Genomic DNA, 17,990 nt, shown 5'->3' with positions numbered 1-17,990 from the left:
CATACAGGAATCATCCTGATAGGATTAAACCTTTGTGCTGAACTCTGCTCCATCTGTTCTGGGAGCTTTGCCTATCGCTATCGGAATATGAATGCCCAGCCTAGGTCCAACACCACGACTGAAAGCACCCGTTTACCACACACACACACACATGTGTACATGTGCACACACAGCTCCCCAAGTGCTTCATTAATAATGTGAGATGAAGTTACCCCAAAGTTTACCACTAAAGAAACATATTGGTTTTATTACTCTTTTGAAGAACAAAGCACACTATATCTAAATTCAAACAAAAGAGCATTTTTGTTGTTGTTCTGGGACTTGTTCAATTCATTAAATCATAGTACTGCCATAAATTTATAGATGAAGGCATGACTAACCATAAAGCAGCAAGGCTCTTCATCTTTGAAATCTATTAGTGTATGAGGATGTATGACACAGTCGCACTTTGAAGATGTCATGGTTAAATATTTCAGATTAAAAAGCAGTCAGCAACAAAACACATGTGTGCACTCAGCACTGGTAGCTGCTCTTTGCAGCTCGATCTAGTCACAGCCAAGAACAGAAAAGTAATAATCAGTCCCAGTAAAAGAAAAGCTTATTCCCATTAATGTTTCTTTCTGCTTTTATTATCTATTAACGACAGTCTCCTGCATTCATTGCTGCAGCCTGCCAGATGCAGCAAAGATCCATATTCATCATGTGCAAAAATTGTGCCCGGGCTGTCTCTGACAGGTTTCATAGAGCTGCCAATGGAGGGACCAAGGTCTGATGCATGGCCTCGGGTTCTCAGGCCCTGGGCCAAGGGGAAAGGTAGGGAATCTGGCTCTTCTGCAGGAAAAGCATCCCAGTGATCAGAGGGTTTAGCTAAATTTCTGTTCTGGCCAGAAATACTCAGAAAACTAAGAATATCTAGGATGGAAAAAGTGGATATGCAAATTAATTAATAACATTGGTTTATTATTATTATTATTATTATTATTATTATTATTATTATTATTATTATTATTATCATAGTAATAATAATATTTTTATTATTGTTATTAGATTCAGCAATGCAATATAATCCTCAGCCCCTGTTTGTGATGGCAGTGGGACAGAGATGGAAGAAACATAACCTGCACTGCATTTCAAGCAGCAGCCACGACTGCATTGCACAGACTGAGACCCCCTTGTCTGTGCTGTGCTGTGTCTCTCAGACTGTTCCTTCCTCTGTTCTTTGTGCTGCTCCGAGTGCAGGGTCAGGCACCCCCTCCCAGCCATTTAGGCTTTACTTGCAAAAACATAAGCATAAAATTATATTTATAGTTCACAGTATCTGTCCAGCAATGACACCACATAAAACCAGCACGCTGAAAATCTGAGTGAATACTTTGGACTCGAGCCTACAAATGCTTAGAGAAGTTGTTCTTTCAATGTCTCTGATAAAGTCATGCTAGGTTTTTATTTATTTATTTAGGGCTGCATTCAGACCACCTACCTCAGGCATTGCAGCCTGTCAAACGTCAGACTCCAGCTCTGGCTGGGTGAGTCAGCCTGCCTAAATTAGGATCCTCTTTCCTCTCTACAATAAGCAGAAATGGGAAGACACCTCTGCAAGCCTGGAGACCCAGGGAGTTCCGTGCTGGCTCAGGAAAGTACCAAGGGATCTCAGCAAGACGATAGCATAGGTAGGGAGCAGCCAGAAGCAACCTCATAAAAAATATTTGGCAGCTGATATTGAGCAGGCACCTGACTCTGGGCTTTCCTGCAGACACCTCTGCTCAGGCTCAGGGCTGAAGGAGGAGGCAGCACTCACCGTCACCTTCAGGGTCGCAATCCCAGGAAAAGAGTAGTTTTCCCCAAAGGGCCCCTAATCACAGTAGCTTTACCTTTCAGTGTCTCAGAGAACCAAACATGGTCAGAAATATTTATTTCACCCCCTCTTCTTCTCCTCAAAGAGCCCAGGGAGTTGAGCAATGCTCTCACCTGAACATCCTGCAGGAAAGTGCTGTGACCTCAAACCCCAACCCATGCACTAATGCTGTGGCTGGAAAGATGAGCAGTGCTGTGGTCAGGCAGAATTTGCTCCAAGCGCTGGCCTTCCCTCTGGGCATGGATCAGGTAACACCAAACCTATGAATTCCATATGCAAGCCCAGGTTTTCAGGGAACAGCAACACGAGCTGTCTGTTCAGCCTCCAGCAGCAGGGAGAGATCCAGCACTCTGCTGCCATTTCATAACTCAGGAGGGACCTCTGTGGGAAAAGCACTTTCCCTTTTCATGGGATAGATACTGAACCTCTGAGAAAGCTGCTACAAAACCATAATGATATGGTATTAACCCAACATAATTAATTCTGAACTTCCTTACGCTCCCAGTGCTAACAGGCACTTCAAGGGCAGTACAGCAAACAGCACACAGGTTCCTGCAGCACCTGGGACCAGATTTTTGGAAGCATCCACCAACCCAGTGGTTCCAGTAAGCAATTAATGGAATTTTCAAAATACCTTATAGACAGATAGAAATTCTGTAGCCAGAGTTTAAGAATCCCAGTAAACATCTACATGCAGCTTTAGGCACCTTGGTGCTTTACAAGTTTGGCTTTAGGTCCAAGAATTCCCCCAGAAAATTCATTTGGGATACCTATACTCTTGGATGGCCACTTGTCTCACAAAAAATGGACCAGAAGTTTAGAAAACCCTAAATATCCACATCATATCTCTTTAAGCGTTTCACTGTGGCCATTGTACCTTAACTTACACATCTAAATGTTTGAATAACTTTTGAGAAATAACCTTAAACTTCTAAATTTCAGACAAGTTTTTCATGAAACTTTATTCTTGATCTTTTTAATAAACTTCCTAAGCCCATTCGCTTTGCTCAGTGAGGTCATAAACCAGCACTGCTTATATTACAGTCACTTTCACGCTAAGGATTTGTTTTGTCACAAAGAGAACTATAAATTCATGGAATGAAGGTGGAAAGCAGAAAGGACTAATTGTGACACACAAAGCTTTCTGGTTATGCTCAGCAAACAGTTTGGGCTAAGATTTTAAAAACCACTTTATGAAGTTGTACTACTGGCTTTAATGAAAGCACACTTTTTGCAATGTCATACACTCCCAAAAAATCTTGTACTCTGGATTTGGGCCAAACACAAAGCCTTTCTTCATTCCAATATTAATTATTAGTAGCTTATTTTTTATTCTTTGCTACTAAACATTAATAACTTTCAAATAGCAAACCAGATTAGAATAACAACTCCAAACATCCCACCCTGGTGGGCTCCATTTTCTGCATCGGTGTCCTGGTTTATGCTGTTAACTCATTTCCTTGCATGTGGAGGAGCCTTGTCAAATACTCATTTTTCTGGGGAAACACTTGGCAGACAGAGACTTGAATGCTCACTACAATCCTCTCTCAGTTCAGTGACAAGATGAGTTCATTATTTGCGAAGTTTTCTAAACTGAATATTCTAAATGACAGTTTTGTGGAAAATTTTCACCTAACCAAACCTTTAATCCTGAGATTGTTATCACTGAGTTGATTCACAGCTTTGGGCACAAGTTTCATGGGAGCAAAGACCTTTTATAACCACTGATTGCTTTGGGGTATTTAAATATTGGGGTGCTCAACATGAAACATTTGGAAGTGTCCAGATACCTGCAAACTGCTGTGAACACCATTTTCTTTGAAAATCATGACATTTTATAACATCCAGATGAATTCTCAAAAAAATCACTAATTCTTGGCCTTCAACATCCCAACCACAATTCACAAAATTATTTTCCTTCAAAATTTGCTCAAAACAGCAGGGGAACTGAGTCAAAAAAGTATCTTTTCCCACCATAACACCAATAAATCATTTCTTATAATGAAAAAGATAAATTAGAGGAATTTGTTCAGAAATAATACCAATCATACCACAATAACATGATGTTTTGTCTCTTCCTGGTGTGCCCATTTTGGAAGGTTGGAAAAACAACGCCTGGCAAAAACTTCACTGCCACAGTGGAGTGTTTCTCAAACATTTCTCCAATTCTAAAGTATTCTTCTCCCATATGATGCCATTATTTTTGTGACATAGTGGCCAGCAAAGCAAATTAAAATGTAATGAATACTCATCATCTATGAATATTCATTTCTTATTTGAGTGCTGCTGAATGTTCTCCTGTTCTGGTACCTGTGAAGTTTCTGCCAAACAGGGGAGTTAAGCTTTCTCTACTTGCATGACTGTATTCCAGTTCCTCTGAGGTCTGGAGAGAAATCTCAAACCTTCAGCAAAGGGTTGGTCAAGCTCTCCAAATAAGAGTCAACACTTATGGTGGTTGGAGAATTTCCATATCAACTTTCCTCCCTTATGGGTTTGCTATAAGAAAACAGGGTTTTTTTGTGCAAATCTGTATCAAAATTCAATGGCAGTTTTCCCCATGTTTTCTTCTTTTTGCAATTTTGGGAGCACAGTTCTGAAAGCTCCTCAGGGAAACTCGCAAAATGCTTTCTATCTTCATCCAGGTGCTATTTTTCCATGAATTCATGTCAACCTCGTAACAATAGAGGGTGACAACATATCACAGCTTGACATCCCTTAGATATTGGTGGGGAAGGGCTGTTTGGGGGGCATTTTATTTATTTATTTAATTTAGTTAGTTAGTTAGTTAGTTAGTTAGTTAGTTAGTTAGTTAGTTAGTTAGTTAGTTGAAAAACATAAAGGACAGTTGCTCGTGGGTAGAAACTGACACATCTTGTCTTTGTAAAATCGAGGTTTTTCCCATTCCCAATTTTCCCCTCTCAATTGAACGTGACCCTAAATCTCTGATAAATGACTGTCAAGGGAAAATCCTTTCTAACTGTGGCAATTGGAATATTCAAATTTGCCTTTTTAGAAGATATTTCCATGGACATTATGTAACAGCAATCCTTTCATTAATGACTAGAATATCTCAAATGGTATCTCCTAAGTCTCCTGCAGAAGTGTTAGCATAAATATGTTATACAATAATGTTTAAAAACCAAAACAACCCCACAAACTCAAACCTCCAACTTCATGCAACAGCTACACTCTAATGGCAGAACTAAAATTCTGGAATCTCCTTGCCTAAACTAGCCATTAAGAATCCATTGTTTAAATCTTGTTTTCATTTAGCCACAGACTAAAAATAAATTTTGAAAGATCGGAATTGCTGCAGCCAGATATTCCAAGCTTTTGAGTACCTCTCCATAATGGATGATTTATGACCCAGACAAATAGAAACAAAAGATTTTCTGCTTTGTGTTTGGCGTGACTGGCTGTGAGAAGGGCAGCTCCACCTACCCACCCACCCAGTTCTTGTGCAATTCTCAGTAATATCCAAGGAGGAACAAGGGATCTGGGCCTGCGAACAGCAACTCTGCTCTGGTGAAGATTAAAAAAAAAAGACATCAGCAAAATTCAGTGGGGCTCAATTTAGTTAACTCAGTTTTGGTTGCCTAAACTGGAGCTGCACAATTCCTAGCTCTGCCATGCTTTGCTGATCTGATGTAAATTCAACATTTCACTCCTGAAAAGACCATTTTGATCACCCAGCCTGACATCCTGCATAGCACCCATCAGAGAACCTCATCCTCAACCACGTGAGGAATTACTCAAACCTTAACCTCCCCCTAACCTGCCATATATTTTTTGGGAAAAAAACATGCCCTTACTCAACATTTACAACAGAGACTTTGCCACAGTACTGGAAGCTTACCTCACTGCCTCCCAGAGTTAAAATCTTGTTAAGATCATCATGAGCCTTTATCTACCAATTCTATCAAGTAAAGCATCTTAACTCTCTGGCCATGTTTTGTCTCTTCAGAGGGACAGATGCTCCCATTCCACCCAAGTTCACATTCTGAACTAATCCAGCCCTGGTGTTCTCACTTGAATTAAAAATTCTATCTGATTATGAGAAAAAATTTTGTTTTGAGGGTAAGAGAGCACTGGACCAGGCTGCCCAGAGAGGTTGTGGAGTCTCCTTCCCTGGAGGTATTCAAAACCTGACTGGATGGGATGCTGGGCAACCTATTCCAGGCAAACATGATTTAGCAGGGGGTTGGACTGGATGATCTCTAGAGTCCCTTCCAGCCCCAACCATTCCCTCATTTTGTGGAACAGAGTAAGTCCACAGGGCATTGAAAAGGTTAATATTATACACTCAGTGAGGTCAAACTCCAAGAACACATAACAAGCCATTATGTTAAAAATTGCCTGAATTTATGAGTCACTGCATTTATGAAGGAACCGATATGAAAAAGACAACTTGGCAAAAATAAAGAAAATTATTTCCAGCTTGAAGTTTTGCAATCCTTCCGTATATCAAGGCTCACTTACTGTTATTACTATCCATGTTGTGCAATGCTCTGAAAGTCACATTTTTTTCCCCTGTGTATGCATAGAGATGTCCAACAACCCAAGGTATTCTTCCCTCATAGAAAATAAATTAGAAAGCAGACATAACTCAGAATAACATACAAGATCCCCTCAAGTAGAGTGGTAGAATCCTAATATTTTTTTTCAATATTTCCCTTCTAAATAATAAATCAAGCCCACTGCATTTCTCTATATGGAATGATATGATGCAGAAAAAGCTTGTGTGTTTATATTTTTCATATAATCACAAAAACATTCTTAAGCTCAGCACTAAACTATAACAGGTGCTTCCACCCATGGATGAAGCAAGTCAAACTTTAACGGTTCTTTGTTTAAACCTGGCCAGTTTTTTAATACAATAGTCCCTAACTTTGATGAACAACATGAACCTATACCAACTAAGGGTAAAATGTGTCAAGTTTTGAAGATTAACCCGTCTCAACTTGTTAAAATTTTTGCTTCAGTTAGTATTCTGTCTTGGAGTGACAATTTCATCAACTAGCACAGAGATAGGCACCACCAAGGAATTGAGGTATAAAATGGTTAAAATGGAGCTGATCAGGTCATCCTCTTCACAACTCTACACAATGCCCAAAATTTAGTGCTTAGAGTTGTGCCAGAGCCACTTAGGGCACAAGAAGAAAGTCACTAAGTCAGATTTCTGAGCATCTTTCAGGAATTATCCACCACGTGCAACTGAATTCATGGTATTCAATGTCTGTCCTCAACAATTCTGTTACAGGAAGACTAGAAATGAGACCTAAGGGCAGTCAGTCTCAAAGCTTTATTTTAAATATTATCCTCTCAAAATAATTTATAAGGTGAGGGAAATTTTTCCTTTTTTTAATAATCCAAACAGAAAATACCTGATTCACTAAGGCACAGCCTAGCAATCAGTTTTGCTTTCAAATCTGAGGACTCAGTGGAAAACCTCCGATTGTGCAGTAACTGTGAGCTCTTAAATGGCCCAGAATGGGCAGGATTGGCAAGAAAGACTCTTTAAATGCCCCACTGCTGACAAGAGGATCTGCCTGTCATGTGCAGCTGAGGCACAGCCACTACTGCTTTTTATTTCTTGTAGGAGGTTTTGCACCTGCAGACAAACGGTTGGAGTCACTCATTGCTGTCATGAGCTAAAACAACATTGTAAAAGCTTGGCTGTCTCAGGTACCACAATGAAGTGATCAAATACCCCAGCCTTGCACTATCCTTCCCAGTTTAAGGCAACCAGGACTATTGGTTTTGCTACATAATGATTTATTTTAGATATAAACACACAGAGATTTATGCATATTTCATATTAAAATGCCAGCAGGACGTTGCTTTGGAAATCGTGGTTATCTCCACTTCCACCTGCAAACTCTGATATCACATCTTATCATTTGTGTCTATTTCTATCCTGCATCTTTCATCTGCTGCTGCTGTTGAGCTGACTCAGAACCAAATCATCAGCAAACCTCACCATCACCTAATTCTTCAGTGCTCTCCCATGGAGGAGGAAGGAAAAGAAAAAAGAAATAAAACTGTCCCTTTAAAAACCCAAGCATTTAAGCTGCTTGTCAGTCGTCTTCCTGACAAGGCCACTTGAATGTATTCAGGAATATTTGCATAAATGCTCACAGTGAGTTCACCCTGGCAGCTAGTGCTAATGGTACATAAAGTAATTTAGTCACTTCTCTTAGGCATCCTGTCAGGGTGATAAGCACCCCCTCTTTGCCTTGTTGCATATTAGATCATTAGATAATAAAGTGTTAGAGCATGCAAACTGACAGGGTCTCAGGGACTATCATTTTTCGAGGGCATTGCATTCTGCCAGCGAGGAAAAATAATAGAGAAACTGATGCTGCAATTGGCTTTACATTCTTGCAAAGACATTCAAAAGATTTGGGGAGAAAAAAGAATTTTTACTTTGCAATGATATGAGAGTTTCAACTGGAAACTTTGCAGTGGATTTATTGCTGGTAAACTTGAAAAGAGTTGCTGCAATGCCTGCCAGAACTCTCCCCTTCCATAAGTTCATCACTTAAATTTCATTGGGAAGATTTTGCTTTTAAAATTGACACCCTGGGATGAACTACAAGCTGAAATATATCCTACTGTTGGGGCCTGTTGGCTCTTGACTATACATCTTACTATATATATAATTTGGAAAGGTCAACCACACCGGCTTTCTGGTTTACCAGAAATATAAAACCAGTGAGGATCCAACTATTTGTGAATGAAAAAGTGATAATTATTGAAAACCACAGATTACTGTGGCTTACCCTATTTATACCACACAGACATGGATGAAATAATAATTGGCCTCTGCCAGGATATTACTTTTAAAAGATAGGTAGATATATTTATTTGAAAGATTGGCTGCTTAACCCACTGGCTTCAAGGGGGCAGCACGTGGACACAAAACTAGGATCTGGGGTCCTGGTTATATTCAGAGAAAGAAGCTACAAAAAAACCCCTTCATTTTACTGACTGAAAAGTCTGACAAGCAAGATATAAATAAAGATGTGTTGGATGTCCCAAAAATAATCCAGACTACCTGCTAATGAGATGGTAAAACCCAAATGTGGAGACACCAGGCTCCTGAGTGGCTCGAGAGGTGCAGCTTTCTTTCCAGGTTTTTGGCCCCCAAAGTGTCTTTTAGGTGTCACATAAACTGTAACTCCGTGTTTCAGAGCAGCAAACACGAGATTGTAAGGAAAAATAAGCTGGATATTGTCTAAGTAAACTCAACAACCAGCACACCTTTCTACATCCTGTCTCCCCTTTCCCCAGCCCTCACAGTCAGGCATTCATCTCCATTGCCATCAGGAATTTGTGTTACGAAGTTAAACGTCTGGGAAAGTCCACAGGAATACATTTGGTCAAGGGTATATTATAGTCAGATCCCAGATTTTACAAACCTGTGATGAGCAGTTGCTCAGCAGAGCAATGAACCAGAGACAAACCATGACTACATTCCCTTCCCATCTCCCTGCTCATGGATACAGCTCAGGTCAATCTGTCCTTCCCCGAGGGAGGCAGAAAAGCTGGGGAGAGGAGAGGCAAACAAACAGCCTCTCATACTATGCAAAATAAAAATTCCAAAAACTGGAGAAAAATAATACATCTTCTGACTCAAAGTGAAAGCAAAAAATTATTTCAGTGGAGGAAACTGTCATCTGTTCTAATGGGTCTTGTCCAAAATTCAATAGCATTAAACCTTTTTCTTTCTTTTTATTTATTTAGTTAAGTGTTTTAGATACTTAGTAATATCAGAACAACAGTTATGGATTTTTGAAATTTTTTTCCTGTTTCTTGGACACATGTTCAGAGAATTCCTAGAGAGCTGGACTGAAGGATTTGAGTTAAAAAGAAAGGCTCCACCAAGCCTTTGGGAAGAGAACAATTTTGTAGTATGAAGGTTGCTATTCAAAAGTAAGAATTTACTAGCAGTTGCTTTATGAGGTTGCTTGAGAGGTGCCTGAGAAAGCAGATTAGAAAAATCACCTTTCCCACAAAATGTACACATGGAGATATTTTGCAGATGTTGACTTTTAATATCAGCACAGTAACTCAGGTGTGTGCAGCTACGTAAGCAGAGAATTATCTTTTTTTTGTTGCTTTTTGCCAACAGAATCCCCCAGGTTGTAGGAGTGGGAACGACAGCTGTGGTAAAATGAGATACCACCATGCATGAGAATAAGGGCATTTATGTAAGAGAAATTAAGTACTGCCTCAACCAAAAGCATGCACTGAGAAGACTGCAATGGGGAAAAACGAAAAAAAAATATGGCAACTACTTTAGTAGGAATATAAGAAAAAAAAAAAAAGGAGTGTTTTTTTTAAGACTAGACTTAATGGAAAGATTACAAAGTTGAACAGAAAGAAGTTTCCCTTTGTAATGCCTTCTGCTAATTAATAAAGACAGAGTTCATACATTCCTTATAAATTTCAGTAAAAATTATGACAGTGGTTTGTTTATTAAATTAGGTTGTTGGCAGGATGAAAAAAAAAATTCTATAACATGAATTATGGCTGAAAATGGCTCGTAGCCTACATAAAAAGTTAGAGCTAAATAAATACAGATGTAAGTTATGTTTATATAATGAGAAACGCTGCTGAGCTAAGAATTTTAGGTTAGTAAGTGTGAACTACAGACCCGATTCTGCAAACACTTATCAATACCCTCAGCTTCTCTGACACAAGAAGCCTCATTGATCCCAACAGGACCATATGTGAGCATAATCTTAAATATATGCATAAGTGCTTACAGGACTGATGCCTGAAAGCATAAACAGAATAGAAAAGTATTTCCACAGGAATCCACTGAGCAGTAGAAACCCACACATTTTCCCATTTCTCAGCATTAATAATTTCTTTTAACATATCTAGTTAACATTTCTCTGAGTGGCATTTGCTTTCCCAGAGAAATTTTTATCTGGTTTCTTCAAACTCTTTGGAAAAATCTATTTAATTATTCATCAGATCCTTGGCAAATATTTGTGAAACAAACCAGCATAAAGGACTGGTGCCTTCTACACTCAGCTACTTCAATGGCAGCTGAGGGTACACATCTCTTAGAGGGAGCAAGCACCTATTGAATTTAGGATTACAAACAGCTTTGAAAACAAAGAGCTATTCTACCAAGCTGGAACAGGGAGAGGGGAGTGAAATGCCCTCTGTTTTTGTTTTGTTTTTCAGCAGTAGTCATCAACTTTGAGGACAAAGAGCAAAACAAAACATTAATCAAATCCAGATTTTTCAAAGTACATTTGCACTCAACAACTCCCATTTTAAGCACCTACAGTCACCAGCAGATGTTCCCTTCCAGGACCAGCTGACCTTACAGAAGAGATTACTGTCCCCAGGCTGCTTCCAGCCACGTGCCCCCATCCCACCCTTGCTGGAGCTTACTGTGCTTCCAGAAAAGCCAAACTGCCTTGCACCATTTCTCCTTCAATCATTTCAGCAACAAGCCATATTGGCAAAGAGTGATTATTTAAATGGTTTAATTCAAATGAACTTCACTGGCCTGGAGGAGACCAGGGAGCAACCATCCTAGCTGGCATGCCATGGTGAAGAATAGCCTGGAGCAGGGAGGGGAGACAAACAGCTGTGGGAAAAGCAACGTCCTCAGCTGGCACAGCTGGAGCCAGAAAAGAACATTCATCCATGGCTTAAGTAAGCAGATGGATTTCCAAAAGGGCTCTGCTTTCATTTAGGGCAATTCAAAGGAACAGAAGAATCTCCTAGAGAGCTCAGCACCCTATAGATAGAAGAAATGCAATCCAAAATTTGGGTGCTGAGAACTTCAGAAAATATGCAACATCCTGTAGATGCACAGTCAAAAATCAGGGCAGTCTGGAAAAAAAATCAGACTCCAATTTTGGGTGCTGAATAAATGCAACCAACATGCAAAAAAAATCACTCCACTTCACTGACACACAGAACAACCTCTGCACCCATGTTTGCTTACTTGTTTGTCATTTCACTACATTTAGAGCTGACCTACTTGAAAAATTCCTCCTTTGGTCTGGAGGCCAGTCCCTTTCAAATGTCTGGCCCCAGATATAATAAATGCTTACAGGACAATTTTGAAAGCAGCAGCCAGAGACACAAACCAAATAAATCCACATTTAAAGTAGCAATGCCAACCAATGAAAATGATTTGCCTACCATGTTCCAGATAAGAAGGCGTACCTTCCGAGGGATCGAGTCTTCGAGCTCTCCGCCCGTGCTTGGAATTGTTGTGCACAAACATATTGTCTGACACTGCCAGCACATGGCCATCAACATTGACTGTTGTAGACACCACGACCTGCAAGCACAAGAGCAAGATGGAGGAAAATTTGGATAAATCCGTGTGTTTTTTATAAAGCGCGGAGTGTAATAAACTCAGTTAAATAAATAACAGCTGGGAGCTGTAGAAAATTGCAAAGCTATTTCACATAATAACTGGTGCTTATGCTGTACAAATCTAACAAGAGGCGCTATTGATGAGCGGGTCTCTGGCATCGAAAGCTTTTGATGCAGTTTTAAGTCAAATTGCAGAGTTTGTAGCTGCGTGGCAGACAGCACACTGTTAACCATCACTTTAACAAGAGGATCTTTATTAAGTATTTTTTTCCCCTATATACAAGGGCAGCTGTGTTTCACCCTAAATTATCCTTCAGTTTCCACGCTGAAGTAGATAGAGATGTTGACATTGTAAATGAGAATCGATTCAGAATAAAAGAAAACAAAAGTGTATTTTGTGAAGTTGTAACAAGAGTTGTTGTCTGCCTTACCCCCACCCTTCTCTGCTGCTCTCCCCTCAGTGCAGTCACTGCAGGTTGTTGGATTTGCCCAAATTTCTCTGGAGCTCTATCTTAAGGAGTATGTATCGGCATGTTTGTGTACACACACACACGCTTGACAGTGGGGTCTTGATCTGGAGAACACAACCCTATTCATCCAGTGTTAGAATTATTTGTATTTCTCAACTTATCTCAATGTCAACACCTGGGATTTGATTTGAGGCGAGGTGAGGGAGACACAGCAGGACTGCACTGGAGGAAGGATTAGACACTTCTGCTCCCCAGAGCCGCCCAGGGCAGGAGAGGAGCCAACCCAGCAGAGGCAAACGGGTAAATGATGGGTCCAGAGTAGAAGACCCAGCCACTCCAAGGTGTCCAGAGGGTCTGCTCAACCCTGAGGCTCCCAAAGGAAATCTCTGTCCAGGCAGAGGGCACGTGAGCCATGGAATGTCATGGAGAAACAAGTCCCTTGCAGAGCTGTGAGCTCATCACAGCACATCTCCTCCTACCCCATTCAGACCAAGCAGTCTGAGCCTCCCTGGCTTTCCTTCAGCCACCCCTCCCACAGCCTCTTCCCAGCAAAAGTATGGCATTCCCAGGGTTTTACCCCAGCCAAAGATTTGGCCTTCAGCTGGCTGCTGGTTTGCCAGGAGCACGCGCCGCCTTCGAGAACTTTGACTAAAACAATAAGAAGAAATGACCTACACTTCTCCTTACATTAAACAGGGAAAGGGATTAAAGACTGAAACCCACAGAGATATGTTTATTCATGCGACCTCTTACAACCAAATATAATAATTGTCTGTTAATTGCAGTTTCAGCTCCCACCTCATGCTTCGACATGTGAAACAGCAATCAGCAGCTCCTGTTTAATCCACCTATTATGTTGACTAATTAACTTTGCTCGACAGTTTATTTCTTCCTCCATTATCAGCCCCTGTCAGCCGCAAGCACAGTGCCGCAAAGGGGGACCTCAGCCCTTTTGATTGATCACCGATAGATTGACATGCAGATTAATTTAATTAGAATCACCTCACTCGAGAAATGAAAGACAATGGCAAGGGGGCTAATAGATCTGCTCTTATAATGAGGCAAGCCTCCAGAGCCACGGCAGAGGATTTCTGATTTATTTTGCTGAATTCCCCAGTCGCTCTGAAAGGCTCTCGCTTTAATTGTTCTTGGTTTTGAGAGGCTTTAGCCTCTGAAGAGGTGAAATGCTTTACAAGGATTGGCAAACATTGCTTCAACTCTCTCAGGAAGCTGCTGCCTCTCAAAGTTGGTCAAATGGGGACACTTAAAGGATCGCTTACAACTATTCAATTTCATCACTTGAACTGGAGCTAAAAAAAAAAAGAAAAAATAGAGTGAAAGGAAAAATTTTCTACCTATTTCTGGCCCCCAATTAAAATACTCAAAAAGTAAGCAAAGCCACTAAACTGCCCAGAGCAGATCCTGAAATCTTTCTCTGGAAAAAGAGGAATACAAAAGAGAATATTTTACATCTAAAAGATCCTAACCCCATCCTTCAGAATGGCATTCCAAGCAATAGACTTTTGTGCATGTTTTAAGTGAAAGATATTAAAATACAGAATAAATGATTCAAGAGCTCCTACAGATGGAAATTTGGGAAAAAGAAAGCACCAAATACTACAGATACATTTTTCTGAAATCAAACTAAGGAGAGAAAAAAACCAAAGCCCTATATATAAAATTCCAAAAGGGATTTCAAAAGTAATTTATCCATTGAATTCCTGAGGGGTAGAATAAAGTTTATGATATTTTCAATAAAATATGATCTTATAGTAAGTGGCTCGGGGTTCAAAATCTTATTTGTGCACTTGCAACCATTGTAAATTCTTTGCAAGAGGGATTTTGAACCAAACCCTTGGCACTGCCTGTCATAGCTCCATGATTTATGCCAGCTCCTTATCTTCTTCTAGGGGTCTGATTAGGTGCGTATGAAAATTAACAAAATTACAATTAATAACAATGGCTACAAGATAAAATATTTTCCCCAATTCCAAAACCCTATAGGTACACACAGACTTCACACTGAAGCTGATCAAACCTGCGCTGAAACCAAAACTTTAAGCATTTTTAGAAATTTAGGGATTCCAGAAAAATAATGAGTCAAGAGTAGTAACAGTAAGGTAGTTCTCAAAGCTGTGGAAATCCTGTATCTAAGTAGCTGTTGCTATACATGCAACTTTCTAGGTAAGAACTTGAGGAAACAATCCTGTTGAGGTTTTATGTGAGTAAAGCTACATTTAATTTCCCCCTCCTCTGATTTTCAAAACAGTTGATGCAACATATTTTGAATTACTTAGCAATATCTTCCTACCTCCCTCCTGAACAGTTTGATTTACTATGAAGAGACCACATTGGTGTGGCTCTTTCGTGTCGTTAGCAGCAGAAACTATAAATGGAATCCCCCAGTGAAACTGTTTCTAGTCTCAGGAAATGCAGAAAAAAAAACCTCTTATGTGTCTGTTTGGAAAAAAAAAAAAGATTATTCATAGCACACCTGTAAGAAGCAACAGGCTCTTGCTGCTCAGTTCTTTAAATGAAAATTCTCATTAATGGAGGAACACTGAATGTGCACTGCACCAAAGAAATATTAATGCCTCTAATTATTAATAGTGAAAAAATGCACCTCAAATATTGTGTGCCACAGTCACCTACTTGGATTGCTGCAGAGCACTTACATACTTACAAGTTCTACTCATATTTTTTAATCTAAAAAAATACTACACTCTCCTCATTTTGATTTTGAAACGACTGGGATATGTTCAAGTTAAAGCACATGCTAAAACTAATTTGTGGAGAAATCATAAAATTAGGGGGAGGGGACAGCCAGAGTACATGTGGAATGGGCACCAAGGCATCCTAAAACACAGACTGTAGCAAGAGGGAAAGGCACACTACAGTTTAATAAATGATTAATGAGGTGCTGACACATTAATGTAAGCACAGGGACAACCAGGTCTGCCAAATCTCAAACCTTTCCAAATTTTGTCAACAAAACACAGTTTTAATTTGAGACAGGCAAACACGGAAAATGATTTTGAGCTTTAGCTTTAGCCCTTCACAGATTTTGAATTTAAATCCTGTATCAACACCAGGGGAGACAGAGGTATGAAAGAAACACATGGGTTTACAACTTTCTTCAATGAAATTGGCACTATTGAATGCAGTAACATATCCCAGCTCTGTGGATTATTCTGCCTGCCATTAAATAGTTCAGTTTGTGAATACTTTGGAGCTTAGATTTTTTTTTCTTTAAATATTCAGAGACCAGGAGCCTGGAGATCAAGCTATTTATCCATGTTTAGCACTCGGCCTGTTTATTTGGTATAGTACCTCACCTAATATATCAAAATTAAGCATTGCACAACTCCTGATTTTTAACCACAGCCCATTAAGCTTTGCTCACTGATTAAGACATAGCATTTTCCTTGTGCTTTCAATTTTCTCCAGTGTATGGTGAAGGATCTGATATTTTTGCAACATCCCCAATACCCAGTGGCAAAGGCAGAGAAAATCTAGCTAGGATGATTTCCAGGTCTGAAGTGTGTCCTAAGTGTTAAATATGTAACTCCAGTGCTTGCCACTCTTCTGAAAGCTATAAATGGCTCAAGCACATCTTTATTTTCATCACCACTTGGTGACCTCTTCCTACAATGTGTTGACTTCTTTATTCTAGTAACTAAAAATCACTCTCCATTTAACAAGACACTTCAAAAGGTGCCTAACTAAGAGCACATAAGTACAATACATTCAGTAATTTTGCTCACGTGCTCAAGGACAGGCCAGGCACTTAATTACCTTGTTGAATTGGGCCATAGCTCTCACTGCTATTTTTCAGTCTCTTTTTCTTTTTTTTTTTTTTTTTTTTTTGCCTTTCCCTTCTCTGGGGATGGAGCCTTGCATGTCCAAATTCCATTATCTGGGATTCATGAAGCATCATCTCTGTCTCTTATGCAAATTTGCAATAAGACACAAGTGGCTTCAATTCAAACATGAGTGGCAGCATCCCATGGAGGCAAACGAGCAGCCTCTGCTGCAGGAGAGGCTGTGGTAGCAGAATCAAACAGCATGGCAATCTCTAAGTGACTTTCAAGGTTTTCATAATAAGTGAATGTTTGGGGTTTCGTTCAGTGACACAGCCTGAAAAGTTTCCTCTAAATTAAAACTTGACATGTGTCAGTTTACAAGCAGTTGTGCTAAAACAAGAACAACAAGACAGCTAGGGCGCCTGGGTTTCATTAATTACAATAACATACAAAACTGTTTAGGTTGTATGAATGAGTTTTTAGTTTTGAAAAATCAAATCTAGGCAGAGTTCAATCATGACACCATCTACTTAGTAGCAGTATTATTATTACCACTAACTGAGGCACTACAGCCCATCCCACCAAGGATGACAACTTATTGTGATGAAGAATTCACAACCAGATTGAGCAGCTGCTCTGGAGGATTTCTGGAATAAAAAGGCAAGGTTGGGCAAAGGTGATAATACACAACAGCACCAAATGTTTTGTGCAATTGGGCTGATGAAACATGGAGATGAAATGATTTTCTCAAGGACAAGCAGGAGTGTGAAGCACAGATGAAGTACTGTGCAGTACTTGACTTCTCCCTGACTGTCTCCTTGTGCTAATAGAGACACAACAAACACAGCCAGGCCAGCACTGCTCCAGCACACACACTCTGCTGGCACTCCACACCACTCCACTTGTCACATGCCTGGACATCTCAAACATGCAGAGAAATTTATTTCCTTCCAGGCCCACAACAGCTTTTATGTTAGACTTATCACACTCCTACATTTGCAAGCAAAGTTCAGGATAAAACCTCCTAAATTCATTTCTGATTGTGAGCCTGAATCAACACACACTCTGCCTCCTCCCTGTACTTTCTTAACATGTCTTGTATCAGATGATAATCAGACAATTCCATGCTACAGGGGGAAAAAAAAAACTTCTAAAAATCTAGTCAGAAAGGAAACTTTCTACAGGACTGGTCCTTAGATAGTGCAGGACTCACGTCCTTGACCCTCCACTGAGTCTCCCATCAAAACCATAATCTGTGTTCTAAGAACTTCCAGCAACTTTTGGGGACTGAAGAAGGACAGACCAAAAGTTGGAAATGTCTCTTGGCAGCTTCAAAGTCCAGCACAAGTAGGGGAATGAAGGAAGGGAATGTCTCCATTTTTGTGTGTATAAAATGAGTATGGTACTATCTAAAAGTATCTGGAAATACCTTATCTTTATGGTTTTTAACCAGAACTTTGACATCACCACTGGAGACCTTGTAAGGCTCTGGCAACAATTCAAAGG

General features: G+C 39.9%; 1 protein-coding gene across 6 annotated transcripts in view; it reads right to left on the bottom strand.

The window, feature by feature from the left end:
• The window catches only part of EBF1 (EBF transcription factor 1), a 267,099-nt gene that overhangs the window by 76,915 nt on the left and 172,194 nt on the right, over positions 1-17,990 (bottom strand). For 4 of the 6 annotated variants that reach the window (XM_077186463.1, XM_077186464.1, XM_054642739.2 and 1 more), the window contains exon 8: positions 12,032-12,173. In XM_077186463.1, coding sequence (XP_077042578.1) covers positions 12,032-12,173 — 142 coding nt within the window. The remainder of the gene's footprint in view (positions 1-12,031; positions 12,174-17,990) is intronic. The other 2 variants (XM_077186465.1, XM_054642743.2) reach the window with 1 other exon arrangement.

This window comes from Agelaius phoeniceus, chromosome 15 (assembly GCF_051311805.1).
Source record: "Agelaius phoeniceus isolate bAgePho1 chromosome 15, bAgePho1.hap1, whole genome shotgun sequence".
NCBI classification, from domain to species: domain Eukaryota; kingdom Metazoa; phylum Chordata; class Aves; order Passeriformes; family Icteridae; genus Agelaius; species Agelaius phoeniceus.
This window is presented reverse-complemented; position numbering and strand designations above follow the sequence as displayed.